The following is a 16,265-nucleotide window of genomic DNA, read 5'->3' on the forward strand; positions in this document are numbered from 1 at the left end:
TACAAATGTGTAACGAATTCAGATATTTCCCTTTTTTGGAACAGGGAGCAAACGGAACAGAGGCTCATCTGATTGAAAGTGATGCCGCGATGGACACTCTCAATGCCAGAGGACTCGCGAGTGCGTTGCCGGCCTACTAGTAATTGGTACCCTCTTGTCTGGATGGACCCTAAGCGGTTCAAGTTAGTTAGTTATAGAATGCAGGGTTGCCGCAGAATGCAAAGGGAATAATCATTATTACAATACTGTGGTACCAATCATTAAAAAACACACATTGGCCACAATGCTAAGTCTCTAAATATAAAATTTCAATGTTATATAATATTAATAAAAATAACGGATATAGATATAAGAGGATTGGGAGAGAAATTCTCAAAACAGAGAGAGATGGAGCCAAATTGAGTAGACTATACTCAATAAGAGATCCTTGAAAAAAAAATATATATTATTATTTTAGTTTGTAATTGTATATTAATGTTTATATATTTTGAATATATTAATTGTCACCTATATATCATAATGTGATCACTGATCTTATTAAAGGACGTTATTGGACAGTGAAAAAAAAATATATTATGTGTGTGTATATTTTGTATTTTGTAAATCTTTCAAGGAATAAATGAGGGTATTATTATTAACTTAAATTGACTGCCCAGTCACAAGAAATTGCATTAAACTCTTCGGCACTAACCAAGTATTTTGCTACAATCATGGTATCACTTAACATCAGGTGAGCTTTCTACCCGTTTGCCCCTTGTTCTATAAAATAAATATTCATGTCCCCGTCTTTTAGATGACCCCATTACAAAGACACGTTTGAAACGTGAAAATGTTTTATGTTGGAAGCTATTTGAAGAGAAACTACTTTAGGCGCATGAGGGTATTATTATTACGGATGAAACGTCACGGAGATGTACAGCGTTTTTGTCGCAGAAAAGGAAGAGAGCGATTGAGAAAGGGAGAACGGGAGATCGAGAAAAATACACGCTATTGGTTAATGTATTCGTTTAGTAGTACACACAGTACATATTAGAACTTACAATTGCAATTCTGTCACATAACATCTTGTGCAGTAAACGCAGATTTTTTATTTATTTATACTATCATTTCACATACTATCATCACATTAGCACTTACATAAGAATTTTTTTTTTTGTAATTTTGTTTTCATCTGACTATTTATTTAGTTAATTATTGAAATAAAATATTAGCGCAATCACTATTTGTTATATATTGCTTCACTTAGACAAGTATTACTCATTAAATAAATTTTTTGCTTAGTTTTAGCATATCTACCAAGCCTCATTTAATAGCGATATTAGTTTAAAACAATGCTTCTATGACAGAACGTCTTCAGCTATTAATAGAAATTACGATTAACTTTTGAAAATAGTAGAATTTTAAATAGTAAAGTAAGTAGTCAATTCAAAGTTAATATACCTATCGTTATATAACTGAGTTTCTATTTAAATAAAATTACAGTGAAAATATAATTGGAATTCATAAGTCGTAACTTGAAAGTGATGTATCTAAACTAATTATAATATTACTCAAAAAACTATAGTTTTTATCAACAAACCAACTAATTCATTACATTTAAGTTGATATTGTTGGAATTAGATGATCTGTTATATATATAGGCTTCCAAATTTATTCTCATCAGTTTTGAGGTGATTCCTTTGATTTTATTAAAATATTAGTATTTTGTATAAAATGTATGATAATTTAGGTTAACATATATGTTAAAAAAAAGTGCACTTGCATTATAAAAATACAATAATATATAAACCAGCAAAACAGCGGATTTGGTTCAAGTTCACTAAATATTGCTTTCTTTAAAACCGATCAGCCCACTATCAAATTTGTCTGGCTCCAGATAAGTACTGTTTAATCCGATAAAATCGCGAAGAATTAGAAAGAGAAGTGTCGGAATTTAACCTTTTTTTAGGGAATTCAAAGTTGATGTACCTACTACAGTTTCCCAGATAAATAATATATTATATATATATATATATATTTATTTATTTATTTATATTGTACTCCTACAGCTAACACAAAATACATATAATAACAAACAAATACACCGAGAACATAGCCACAAACGGAATACATGATACATTATAATAAATAGATTTAAAAAAGGGAACAAAGGGAACAATATATATATATATATATATAAGCGTCTATTTAGCCCCGGCTATATCGGTAATATGACATTATTAACAAAGTACAGAGTGTGCCTGGAATGGTTCTGCGAAAATTATTTAATATCTAAAGGAGGCAAACAAAAATGAAAGAACGGGTCTCGCAAGCAATTGCGCTCCCGCTCGCCCATGAATATTATAAATAAAGACCTATTATTTGTAATACGATGTTTGCAATATCAATTAATAGTCTAATGGCCTGTTTCACAATGTCCGAATAAGTTCCAAATAAGCTATTTATTACCTATTGGTACGATAAACACTATTGTTGCGTTTCACGACTGTCAGATAGCGCTATACATGTCGCTAGTCATTACGATAAATAACTTATATGTTGCATAGCTATTTGGTACTTTATCCATACATTGTGAAACAGGCCCTAAGATTTATTTTATTTAATAAGCTTTTGTTAAATAAGTTTTTTAGATATAGAAATCCTATAACACATTTTCACTGACGTATTTCACATTTTTACTATGTACGTGATCCTAAATGTGTCATTTTTCGTATGTTTCGTGACTTGTTAAAAATTACATTTAACACAAATATATAATCGTCGTTCTTGGAGTACCGTGTTCAAGTCGCGAATATTATAATTGTTACGGAAATTGTTAATAAATAATATTTCCGGGATAAGATTGTAATTGACCCTCAGTCTCTTTAACGGATAAAAAGGCAAATTTTATTTTAAGCATTACCGCTGCTTATGGATTCACACTGCAAGAAGGCTCGCAATGCGTTGCTGGCTTAAAAGAATCCCTCTTGAAAGATCCTAAGTCGTATAGGGTTGGAAATACTTCGATGAACTTGGTTCCACGTAGTAGTGGTTCGTGGCACAAATATTTGCGGTCTTTTTAATCCTCAGAGGAACAGCGGACCACAAGCCTTTGAATAACTTACTTCATTTTCTAACATCGCTTAAATTTATTCATAAAATTAAGCGATTGGCTTCATTCTTTTTAAACATTTTTAATAAGTAAGTATGTATTTATTGAGCAGGTAAATGTGTATTTCTATAAACACAAAGATAAAATAGTAAGGCAATATTATAGTGATTTAGAATAATATTATATTTAAAAGGTTTTTCCATATTGTTTCTTATATATATAAAAAAATAACTTAATTGTTGTACTATCTAAAGTTCAAATTCGCCTCTAATTAATGAATTTAACTGTGCGATAAGAATGACCCACTAAAGAAAATAAAATCAACGAGTCGTTAAAGCAGCCGCGTGATATATTTTATAATTGCAAATATTTACACATTTTTATTTAAAATAAAATTTTTGATTAATTTATGGACGTCAAATCCGCAAATATATTTTAATAAATCATTTTGTTATCATAGAATACATGTAACTAAGATAAGATCAATTTTATTATCTATGAATAATATTACTTACCAAAGATAATTAAAAAAGAAAACTGCAAAGACTAGATAGATTTAAAATCTAAACTCATTCTAAAACACTAAAGTCAATTCACTCTGTGCACTTTTAAATTTGGAATTTAGAAGTTACGCACGCTTTACCGCTTTCTCGATTCTGCGAAACTCGACTCGACTGTACCGCGCGTGACGGATAAATGGCACCGGCACCTGTCGGAGTCATCTGCACTTGTATCGCACGGGGATGCATATTCAAATTGATCGATTCGATAGAACATTTGCGTTGCGTGTGGCTTAAATCTTAACATTATGTTATCTTTAACTCGATTGAAATGTGGCATGGATATACTATACATAGAATAGAAGGTATTGTCAAAGAGTTGAATTGTCTTTGGTATTATCAAAAGTTATACCGTATGTGTAATAGATATATTTTAATGCTATAAATAATAAAAAAACGTGTCCTATTCATAAGATTAAGAAAGAAAAAACTCAAGGGCATATGTTTGTTTATAAAATTATCTAAACATAAAAGTTCGATGACCTTTGGTCGGTATGTTTTCAGAATATCTTCGCTTTGTAATTTATCAAAAGCTAAAGTTATCTTACCGTAGATGCATACTGGAACCTGTCAAATATAAAATTGTATTCTTTCAAAATATGTAATCGCTTGGTAAACACATTTTATTGAAAGCTAATTACCACACAAAAGAAAATCTGGGAGCTAAGAGACCTCGGTTCAAAATTAAAAATAGATATTTGATTGATGCCTGTCTAACCCAATGACAGTAGGTTTTGATTGGATCATTATAATCTTGTTGAGCTGTATGTAATAACGTGTGGGAACTTTTATCATTTAATGTTTAAACATCTAAATGCTTTGTATTATGTTCTAAAAAAATTTTGTAAGAAAAAATAAAAAGATACTGGCAGCGGTGGGATTCGAACCCACGCCTCCGAAGAGACTGGTGCCTTAAACCAGCGCCTTAGACCGCTCGGCCACGCTACCGGTAATGCTTCAATCAAAATATCCAATTATAATCTATAACACATAAATTAAGTATTTGTTTGGAGTTCATATGCATTTAGTTATACAGTAATATTATAAATATTTGTTTGTTTGTAGCGCATAAACCTAAAGCTATTGGACCAATTTTAAACATTATTTCTCCATCATTATTCCAGAGTTATATTTAATTTAAGTATATAATAAGTTATTATTCACGTTACAACAATAAAATTAAATATGTTTTTGAAAATAATGTTTATAGTAATTTTTCGTAAATCAAATTAATTTTTTTACAATCGCATCTTGAAGCAATTTTCTTTAAAAGTGTTCTAGAGATTTATCATAAGCTAGCGCGAGCCTACTATTATAAACTATTTTATTTTGTTCGTCGCTACCACAAAAGAGGCCTACACAATTGACTCATTGTGAGCAAAACCGATATCAATTATTTAAGAATTTCTTTGAAATCTTGGGTTCAAATTAAATAATAAGGCTAATTTTATATAGGTAATTAGACTATAATAGGGTAATTATTAATTAATTATGGTAAAAGTTACATGTATCCTCGACGATTGTAACCTTTGACTGGCCCGAACACCGGATAGGTTTCTTTAATGGAATAACTGACTGATGTCGATACAGCTAGAGTTGTTTATTTTAGTTACTTTCACAGCTTAATGACGAATGGCTTATTATTATAGGGTCATGCTGCTGATGTCGAATCTATTTTCATTCTGCAGATGAGAGCTATTCGTGCAATCTATAATTTAAAATGTTGGGAATCTCTGAGAGATAAATTTAGGGAAATTAATATACTTACCTTTCCCTCGCAATATATTTATGAAAATATTATGTATGTATAGAAAAATCACAATGCCAATACTGGGAACAAATGCAGGCTGCAATTTCCCCGTACTAGACTATTTTAAGTTAGCAATTCTTTTTTGGGAAAAGGGATACTCTTTTTTAATAAAATCCCAGAGGCTCTTTTATCTCTGCCTTTTATTAATTTTAAGAAATGTATTAAAGAAAGCTGTGTGAAAGGCTTACTATGAAGTTAGTGATTATCTAGTTGATAAAAGGGCCAGGGACTGGTGCTGGGCAGGCCACTTCTAATTAATTTGATATATTTGTTTTAAATATTGTAGAATTTTTTACGCCGGTTTTTTCTCTCGGCCAACACACTGTCTTCTTTGCCGATGAGTAGGGATGCCAACAGGCTGGAATTTAATGACATGGAATAAGTGATACCATGATGATTTTATGTACCAAAATAAACGTATTTTATTTAACGAAGGCTATTTATTTTTTAACAACAACTCAGCTTTGCCTCGGGCTGTTTTGCTGAAATGGGCTCGACCGTAATTGGCTATTTGTCTGCGAAGGGCGCAAGGGTGTGGGCCGTCACAGGATGCTCGCCTGAAGACTACTAATCTTAAGGAAAGTCACTGTAGTAAGCGAAGTAAGGCCATATATATAGGTATACCATATCCTAATTTGGGTGTTTCTTAATTCTTATTCTTAGAACAGAATCTCACCGTTGGCCTTAAGGGCCTTTACAGCTCAGCTCGGGCTGTTTTAGCGAGCGTAACACGGCCTGAATCGGCCTTCCGTCTTGCCCTTCACTCCTGAAGGGCAAGACGGAAGCTTATTGGAGTGATCGAATCGCAATACATATCACTGAAGTCGAGTTGTGTTTTGTATATATCCTCAGCTAGAATAACTTCGTTAGCGTTTCAGGATATGACGTCATCCTAGCACACACACACATTATAGGTGTCGCTACAAATTACCACATCGTTTAGTATATGATTCACCTTGATTGCGTATTGATGCCACAGTATTGTAAGTGCACTATGCCTATTACTGACAGAGTATAAAGATCTGTTTACTTATTTGTTGATATTTCACAACTTCATATCTTAATGTTATTAATTATTAATTACTTTAATGTAGGAAGGAGCATAATGGTTGCAGCTATTGAACCATTATGCTTTGTTAAAAACTTGGTAATTTAAAAGAGTGACGGAGAGTTAATGCCGTTTTTCTCATCTGTTCTACCTCTTCATATGAGAACTGGCAGTAAATGATATTTTGATTTGATTTTACACAAATATATACAAAGTCAAACTTAAGCTTCAAACACCTTATAAGATAATTAATTTTTGGAGCTACTAAAACGATTTTAAACGCTGAACTCGTGTGAGCACGCCATCTTTCTATTTGTGCGATTCAAACTTGTTCCGATGGAGGAAAATATAGCAAATTTGAGTTTAAAAGACAGAATTTGTCTACTGTATAGAAGGCCTGGCTTACCTATAAAGAAATCAAGATGAGTGAAACACACACTGAAGTATCGATAAAAACATTGAGTTTAAATCCTCGGCAGGTCCTATACAAACGTAGAATAAGACGAAAGATAAAATTTTGAAAATTGAAATTATACTTTATTAACAAAATATCACGATAAATCAAACAATTTTTCAATAATAATCTTTATTGAACAGTTCAACTAATAATAAACACCATTATACAGTATAGTTTTGTATCTACAATTACACACTAAATTTATATAGGCAGCCTTATTTCATCTCGTAAATTGAGATCCCTACTTATATACACTTAATTATAACAGTGAAAATATAAATTAATAGCATTAAGAAATTTATTTTAGCCTCGAAATTACACAAATAAATTTAAATCAAATATACTATTGCGATTGCACAACCGGCCGGTCATAATTTTCTAGACATAGTCCAATAATTATTCTTTTTATTCGATTATTATATACAATACTACCATTATACTCATATGATATACGATTTATTATATGTATATTTACAGAGCCTTAATCCTTATTGAGGTAAAATTCGGTGGCTAATGTCTAAGTCTTTGAGATAATAAAAAAACATTACTTAAATGATCTTATAACTAATTATGAGCATTCTACAGATTGAATGTATGGGGAATCGTCTAGTTTTGAGCTATTAGAAGTAACTGAGGCTCTGCCGTCTCTACCAGTCACAATAGAAATAACACTTTTATGTTCCGAGTCACTATCACCACTTAATATAATGTTCGTTTCACCTGCGAAACCTGAATCAATTTGTTCTTGACTTCGTGTTAACTTCTCGCTGTTTTCTTCTTCCAATCTTAATTCTTCATACATTCTTTTAGAGTCATTAAAGTTTCCAAAGAATACTGAATCCGTTTCTACGCTTTCTCCTCCTGACTCACTTCGACCGTCACACAAAGACTCTAACTCATCTGTATCTGATTCTATCTGAAGACCCTGACTTAATGCTGGAACAGGTTTTGCAAGAACGTCTGGCGTTTGCTGTTTTGGCTTTAGTTGCATCAGATATCTCGTTCGACGCTTGGATTCGTTAGAGTCAGTGCTCAAGTAACCTGAATCTTCTGTTTTGGGTTTTTTTAGATCTAGTCTACGTGTTCGTGTTCTTACTGAACGTCGACCTGATTTCCGAGTCTGTAAGTTATCAATTCTAGATGGAAATTTATCTCTTTCTTCAGAAGATTGGTAGCGATCACTATGGGGGCTGTTATGTATTGATGAAATTTTAGAAAGCATATCTAATTTGTGTTTGTTTTGTAAAATTTGCCTTTGATCACTTTGGTCCTTAGATCGCATTATATCTAGCTTTTTGACATATTCTGACAACTCTTTTGGATCATGTGGAATACTTCCTCGTCTCTCGTAAAATCCTACTTCACCATCTGGAGCTCTATTTTTTGCCTCATAAATTTGGCGTAAGCTACCAATCTTTCTTGTAAATGCCGCTTCGGGCGGAGTCTTTTCTTTTTGTGCCTGGGGTACATTGAGTTTATTTTTAAAACTTCCCCCCGACTTTAACAAAATTTTTTCGACACACTTCTTGGTTTCATGCGTCTCTATAATTTTCTTTGGCTTACGATCAAGCGTATCAGGATCAAAGTCTTCTTTTTCGGGTTTTCGTTCTCCTATGGGCGACCCTCGAACTTCTATGGTTAAGGGACCTAGATTTTCTACGTTATTGTAAATAGGTTCAAAACTATGTACAAATATATCTTTAGTATGAGGCGCCTTTTTAGTATCGGTATCTAGAGGCAACGGCTGCAGTGACGAGAAATTACTATCAATTGCATTTTTTAAATCGCGCCAACTACGTGAGAGTCTCTCCCGCGACTTTTGTAAATTCTGCTGATAAGGACTATCATCCTGTTGAGATAAATCAGAACCGAACTCAAGTGAAAATCTTCTGTGTTTATTACCTCGTTCTAAGCTATCATAGTCTATATCAACGTCTCTTGACATGAAAAACTCTTTATGGTGTATATTTGGTGTCGTGTCATATTCTGCCGCAGTAACTGGTATTATTATTTTTGGAGTAGCTTGTTCGGGTAAAACTACGCTATCATTCAGAATATCGGGTGCTATTCTTTGGCATTTATTTAACTCCCTAATTACTGCCCCCATCTTTTCTTTTACTTCCGGCAAGACTGGTTCTGGTTCATCGTCAACGTTTGGTAGTACTGTTGGCGGTGGAGGTGGAGGTGGTAATTTCTTTCGAACTCGTCGAGTTGCGTGATTTAAATCTGTTCTTTTCTCATGTTGCGTGAAGTTTGGATTATTTTCATTTATATCAATTTCACTTTCTGTCTTTGATAACGTATGTTCATTACTTTTGTTTTTCGTGCGTGTATCATTTATTATTTCCTTTAAAATAGATTCGGAAATTATTAAAGTTTCACATTCTTCATTACGTAGTGGTTCCGCTGGATTAACACGCATTTCGTCCTTTTCTTTTGGCTCAATAACTCTGGGTGTTCCACTTACTTTAGCTACTTTAGTTGGTTTAGTCACATGTGTTGGCAAAGGAACATCTTCTAGCCACTTTTGTACAATTTTCTGCTTATAATCGTCACTTACACATGTTTTGCAAGAATTAGACCTTATCAGTCCTGAATTTTGTCCTCTACTACTGTCACAACCTGGACATCCACCGCAGTGGATTTGTCTCCTACTATTTTCCCTTTTAAGACTGATCGCGCTAAACCTTCTACCACGTCGAGCACATGGAATATCCCAGCCAAGATCTATAGTATGATACGATTCTTCTTCGGCAATATCTGATAGATTAGGGATGAATCGTTTTGACGTCATTTTTTCTTTTGCAATTGACATAACTTCACGAAGTTTGTTTAGAAAATCGATCGCAGCTGGAGGTGGATTCTGAAATCAAAATAATCAATAAATTTCAGCATTAATCTAACAATAAATATAAAATAAAACATTATTTCATACCTTTAAGTGTTCGGTTTCGAAAAACACAGGATTAAAATACAATTTTCTTCTAATAACTGGCTCTTCGTTTGTTACTTGTGGAATATTCTCAATGACGTTATTTTCTATATTGCAATGTAAAATTGAAACATCTGAATGTGGAGCCTTTTCCATTTCTGGAGATGCAGACCTTCTTTGAAATCTTTCATTTAACCTCTCGGGAGTAGATGTAGCTCTTATGTTTGATCTCGTTGGCTTCTTTCTTTTCGTATGCACCACTGCTGATACTACACTAGAATTTCTTTCCTGAAACTAAATTAATATGACAATTGTAATTAAAATTTAAAATGATACTCAAACTTCATATTATGATTTTAAATGATGAACAAACTTACTTTATGATAATTAGAAGGAGAAGAATCAATTGTATCCTCTGTCTGTTCACTGACATCAGACAAACCAGCTTCATTTATATAATCCCCTCTCATACTATCCAGCAAAGGATTGGTTTTCATTCTCTGCAAAACAATTAAATATTAAAAAAGTCCACTTTTTTATGAAATTCTAAATAATTCAGTAGTTTACTAACCATACTATCCATATTTATTCTCGAATCTATTGTTGAACCATTTTCACTGATAGTATTGGTAATGTTCAATTCTGGGTCCTTAGTCTTCCTCTTCTGTTTCTGCTTATAATGTATATAGAATATAATACCAGCAGCGTAAATGAAGACCAGCATCAGTACACACACACCAATAGCTAGAGATTCAAGGACGCTCAATCCGTGGCTCTGTGTGGTCGGCTCAACGGTTACCGTTTCTCCAGCATGGAATGGTATTGATCTTACATCTGAAATATATAATGGCATTACATTGAATGAAAGAAAAACATTACTTTCTACTTATCTTGATCTTTATCAATGAAAAGATAAACAATAACTAAAGTTTCATTAGTTACACGAGATCACCAATCAAATTGCAACGACCCTTTTCATATTACACTTTTTAGTATTTTAATAATATTAGCTATAATCGAGAGAACACATAGTGAACATAGTGAATTGAAATAGCGTATCTGACGCAAATTATTGGAATCTTTTCTCTCAAATTTTGATAAGTAATGTCGAGCCGGTCACCAATAATAATCTTGCTAATAATTATTCACTGTCATTAAAAGCTTAATGATTACCAAGTAGAGCATTATGCGTTGCGCCGGCGACTCGAAACGCAGCGCATGACGTTGCAAGTCTCGCGGGGGGCGGAGCTGAACACAGCACGTGAACTGCCACCAACCTGCCCTCCAGTCTTGCGTGTAACGCTGATGACCCTTTCCACTGTAACAATGTATAGAATTAATACGAGTTAGAGCTAAGAAAGAAATAAAGATTATAACTAATATGAAAAAAAGATGTTTCATTTTTTTTATTTATTCTTATTATAATAAGTTACATTAGTAAACCGCTGTCGTTTGTAAAACTGTAACCATAGCAGTCTTTTATATAGACAGTCTCTTCTTTCTTTTACAACAGGTACTGCCAGTTCTTAAATAAAGGGCGTAGAACGGATGAAAAGTTTTTTTGTTTTACAATGCCATGTGACAACTGCTATTTGTCATATTAATGATTTAACATGAAATTACTTACCTTAACTAACTTTAAAAATGTTTATATGTTATTACAATGTGTTAGATTTTAATATTTTATTAAATTCTAAACATATTCTTAAGAACCTTGCTACAAGTGCACATGTGCAATAGTTACTCATTTGACTCGTTCGGTTGATTACGAATTGTTACGAAGAACTGCCCGAAGTGGGATCGTCGGATCGGAGTAGGGAATAGATTATAAGTGGTTGTAACACATGCGCATGGGCAATGCCTTAGTTCAAGTTTGAAGTTATAGAGTTTACGTAATATCAGTGAAATGAATTATAGTAATCAAGTCATCATTGGAGTGTTTAATTTCCTACCCCACTAATTTCCTAACTAGATCAACTAGCCTTTCCAAATGTTTGGCGATTTAAATATTAATACTTTCCTACAGAAATGTGTCTGTCTCATGCCTGCATCTAAACAGCATTACATCGATTACATCTGTATCGTGCAGATCAAAATGAAAAGAATGTGGACATTTCGTACAAATTGCTTCTTTGTCGCCATGCCTTATCAAAGAATTCATCGAGTGTCGCATTTTACACCCACTATGTTTGATTACAAATTGAAGGGATGCTTTGCATCAAAGATACCGCTTACTACGTATTTAAGTTATGTATAAAAATAGCTACAAATACTCATATCACGCATATGTTGCTGTCGTGTTTATTTATTTATTTATTCACTTACGATATAAAATATTAATTATAAAATAACATAAAACACAGTAGGTCCTCTAATAACCTCCAAGTATACGCTCAAATCAGAGTATACTACCCCCATACGCTTAACAAATAGGTCGGTCCCCAATGAAGAGTCGAGAAACAGGACTTTAGCAGAGTGGATTATTCGTGGACTATGCCTTCGGAAAAGGAAGGTTTAAATAATTAAACTAAATTTATATTTGATATACCATAATTAAAAAAAACTGATGATATTACATCAGATTTTGTGAATGTTTTTCCCGTGTGTGTATTTCCTTATCAATTTTTTCAATCGCAATATGTTGCTAAGAGCCAAACTCGAAGACGGCTGGGTCAATGCGAGTAACCTTTTTTTTATTTCTCGAACTCTAAGGAATTAGATTTAGTACTTAGGTTTCGGAAACAACAGGTTCTATGGAGTATCATATTAATTTGCTCCATATTATATGTAACTACTAAAGGTCGGTTAAGTAAAACATGAATTAAGACGAAACGAAGTTCGCGGGGGCGTAATATGCAATAAAATAATTTGGAATATTAAACTTAATCACAGTATTATAAAAAAAATAGTTATGTGACGTATAAGAGCGCGGCCACACGATGTCGTAAGTGTTCGGTGCGGCGACGGACGTCGTACGTCATCCTACATGCAAATTATTATACTATATCACACGACGAGCGACCTGCGAGACGAGGTAGAGAGGGGTAAAATATATCGCCACACCGCAACACCCGTGTGGCACCCTATAGCTCGAAATAATTGCGGTGCGGCGCCGTTACCGCATCGTGTGGCCGCGCCCTAACATGTTTTTCCGCAACACACATTTGTAGGTATAGGAAAGCAGTTGTAATCTCAAAGTAAACAAAACGGCTATAATTTCGTGACGCCCATCGACGTAAGAGAAGGATAATCTAAGGATAACCTCTGATTTTAAGAAGTTCGTCAAGTCAAAAGTTCAAGGAAATAGATTTACCAACGTACAAAAGGTCAAAAAGATTGGAACATTTTAATAAGAACTAAAGTGTTGGGAAGCATTTAGAGTCGGAGAACTGCATACTATAACCGTTATATAAACCAAAATCACTTTAAAAGTTAAAGAAACCATTGAGAAAATTAAAATTAATAATACAGAATATAACATAACTTGTCTCAATAACTTATTGACTTTTCTCAATATAGCAAGTCATACTTTTCAAGTAGGTTTTACCATTTGAGTTTTTGTGACGATTGTAATAATATAAAATGAAGCAGTGTTTGCTAGTCGCTTCAGCGAGAGATTCTGATGTCTGAGATCATTGGCTCGATCTCTGCCTGGGCATCAAACGACCTTCATGTCGCGTCTAACACTGCCACACACGGTAACATTAAACATTAATAGACAAAACATTATAAGAACACTAAGACTGTTAATTTACATTACCTTAGTTTAAACTATTCACTAGTATTGTAGAATATTAAGTCAATATAATATGTATAACTAACTTATTAACCATTATTGTATTGTACATTAATATATTGTAGCCATAATTATTGGCTAGATTGTAATTCATGTAAAGTCGCACTCTTTTTTTGAGAACTTTTTGTAGGGAAAAAAGTTATTTATTTTAATTATTAATGTAGTTTAACAGAATAAATAATATATGTAGCTTAAAATTTGGAATCTTCAGGATCTTTTTAGGTTTTGTTTTTGAATTTTAATAAATAAGTGCCAGAGATTATGTAATAATAGAACACGATCATTCGTTTTATTACAATGGCAACACCACGCAATATCATAGATATCTTACAGCTTGTAAGATGTCTATTATATCAATCAAAAGTAAATGCGTTGAATCCGCGACAAAAAGAAGTATAAACCATAATATGTATTGCTAAAAACAACGTTTAGTACTAAAATTATAACTACAATTAATGGACCCGTAAATATTTGATAAAATAATTGAACATGCAATTTTTATGTGCATTTTTATTAAGCAATAAACGCCGTTTGATAAGTGTTTATGATCATGAAACAGGTGAATCGATTTAAACATTAACTTTCGTAATAAGGAAAAACTGAAATGCTTAGGCGATTATAATTGGTTTGCTAAAAATAGGTGTTTTGTAGGGACAGAACGAAGGTTATCCTTTCCGTCATAATAATACAATATTTTATGACATGAGCAAATTTCCTGCCCGCTGTCCCGTTAAATATGATATAAAATTTATTCTAATGCCCAGTGAAGTAGAACCAATTCGATTTATGGCCTTCAAGAACATAGCGTACCAATTCTTAAAAGCGCACTCGCGAGCCTTCTGCATTTGAGAGAGTCCATGCACTTAACACCAGGTTTGGCCTTGCCCCTTGTTCTGTATTTTTTATAGAACACAATAAATAAGCAAAAATATCTTATTACACATATAATATAAACATTGTAATCGAATTTAAAGACAATTTTGAAATTAACAAATAACTATTAAATATTGGTTATTTCTGCCGCAGATTTTTAATCTGTGGTTGGAAAAGGTTATAGCGGAATTATTGCAGAACTGTTCGAATTTCGAATTAAATTTTCATTTGAAAAGTATCGATGTGTTCCAAATTCAAATCGTTCAACAAACAGAGACCACCAACCTGATGGCTTTGTTTCAAACATTAATTTTAAAAACATTATTTTTTATGAAGAGCTCGCGTCAAACGGACCGGTATTCGCTCCCGATGAGATAAAAGTTTTACGAGCTCGCGGCTTCACATTTACGTTATGACCAAAGCGGCTGTACTAAGAGATTCCTGGATGTGGCCGCTTTTTTTTTAATTACTAAGACTTCGTTGCATACAGAAATTTAAACAGTGATCAGGACAATATTAAAGTAAGGATACATGAAAAAAAAGTGCCCGTAGATCACGAGAATTTTAGATCAGTTTGATATCAGTGCGTGAGGTATATTATCGGGTAAGAATTTATTCTTATATACCTTCATTCAATTCAATATAACTTTTTCACACGGTTCTCAAAACGGTTATAGATTAAAAAGTCTTTCCACAAAACGACTGTTCTTACTGAATCATACAGTTTTTTTGATATTTAAAAGCCTGAAAGTTTAGAAAAATGTTGTTTGTATGTACCAAAGGGTATAGATACCATATACAGGTGGCCAAAAGTCGTGGATCAAACGCAACTCGGGGATAGATGGAGTCATCAGCTGCAAAAAATTGTGTTCTTTTTACTAATTCTTATTAAAAGTCGAAAAAATTTACATCTTCTATTTGTTATATATCATCCACTAGATTGGTACTAACGAGACCTTGCATTAGACATTTTAACAATGGTTTTTCATTGGGTGTATTAAAGATAATATTAACTTTAATAACGAAATAAAAAAATTTCAAATCAGAATTTGATATTTATTTCAACCCCACTGTGAAAAAACTCACTTATTTATTATTCATAATATATACTATTTTATGTATTTTAATTACACTGTATTTCTTGTAATGTGTCAATAAATACCTTCGATTCATAAAAATTACGAATTTCACCTATTGGTTTGAAATCGACAGTGTCATATGATTATATGTAATTTGTATATTTATTTCCCAAATGTTTCCCACGATTAATGTATCCCATAATCTATAACGTCAATACATTCCATTTCGATTAATTGTGTTTATTAAGATAAAATCCACGGGGTCTTTCTCATCCAGTCCACGTGTTATTAAGATCAATGTTTTTGATAATACTTCACTTTATTAAGTCTCCGTCTTTTTGATAAAATCTCAAATTTCGCGAAAAAACGAGCAATACTTTAATTACCTATTCATGATAACGTTGTAATAAACATGTGATAATAATTTGATCATTTTGGACTAATATTACATTTAATTAATTCGTTCTGGGCGGTTGATTATTTCTGATAATTTAAATTAAATATTATCTCGGAGGTCTGGTAATACGATTATGAAAACTGGATTTTTACATTTATTGTATGGTACATTCAGTATATCCGTGATTGTTTAGCCCTTCTCTATCTATTTCACGGAATACCT

General features: G+C 32.8%; 2 protein-coding genes and 1 non-coding gene across 3 annotated transcripts in view; all 3 read right to left on the reverse strand.

Moving 5' to 3' along the window:
• The window catches only part of LOC111000661, a 53,127-nt gene extending 49,352 nt beyond the window's left edge, over window positions 1-3,775 (reverse strand). The window contains exon 1 of the mRNA XM_045634705.1: window positions 3,607-3,775. The gene's annotated coding sequence lies outside the window, so the exon portion shown is untranslated. The remainder of the gene's footprint in view (window positions 1-3,606) is intronic.
• A 742-nt stretch (window positions 3,776-4,517) lies between these two features.
• On the reverse strand, window positions 4,518-4,599 carry Trnal-aag. The gene has a single exon. It is a non-coding gene; the product is annotated as a tRNA-Leu (tRNA).
• A 2,507-nt stretch (window positions 4,600-7,106) lies between these two features.
• Window positions 7,107-16,265, reverse strand: part of LOC111000663 — a 29,345-nt gene continuing 20,186 nt past the window's right edge. Inside the window, exons 6-10 of the mRNA XM_022270195.2 lie at window positions 11,072-11,216; window positions 10,470-10,732; window positions 10,276-10,398; window positions 9,902-10,192; window positions 7,107-9,829 (exon numbers count right to left, since the gene is read on the reverse strand). Of these exons, the coding sequence (XP_022125887.2) occupies window positions 7,535-9,829; window positions 9,902-10,192; window positions 10,276-10,398; window positions 10,470-10,732; window positions 11,072-11,216 (3,117 nt within the window). The 3' untranslated portion in view covers window positions 7,107-7,534. The remainder of the gene's footprint in view (window positions 9,830-9,901; window positions 10,193-10,275; window positions 10,399-10,469; window positions 10,733-11,071; window positions 11,217-16,265) is intronic.

Source organism: Pieris rapae, chromosome 3, assembly GCF_905147795.1.
Source record: "Pieris rapae chromosome 3, ilPieRapa1.1, whole genome shotgun sequence".
NCBI classification, from domain to species: domain Eukaryota; kingdom Metazoa; phylum Arthropoda; class Insecta; order Lepidoptera; family Pieridae; genus Pieris; species Pieris rapae.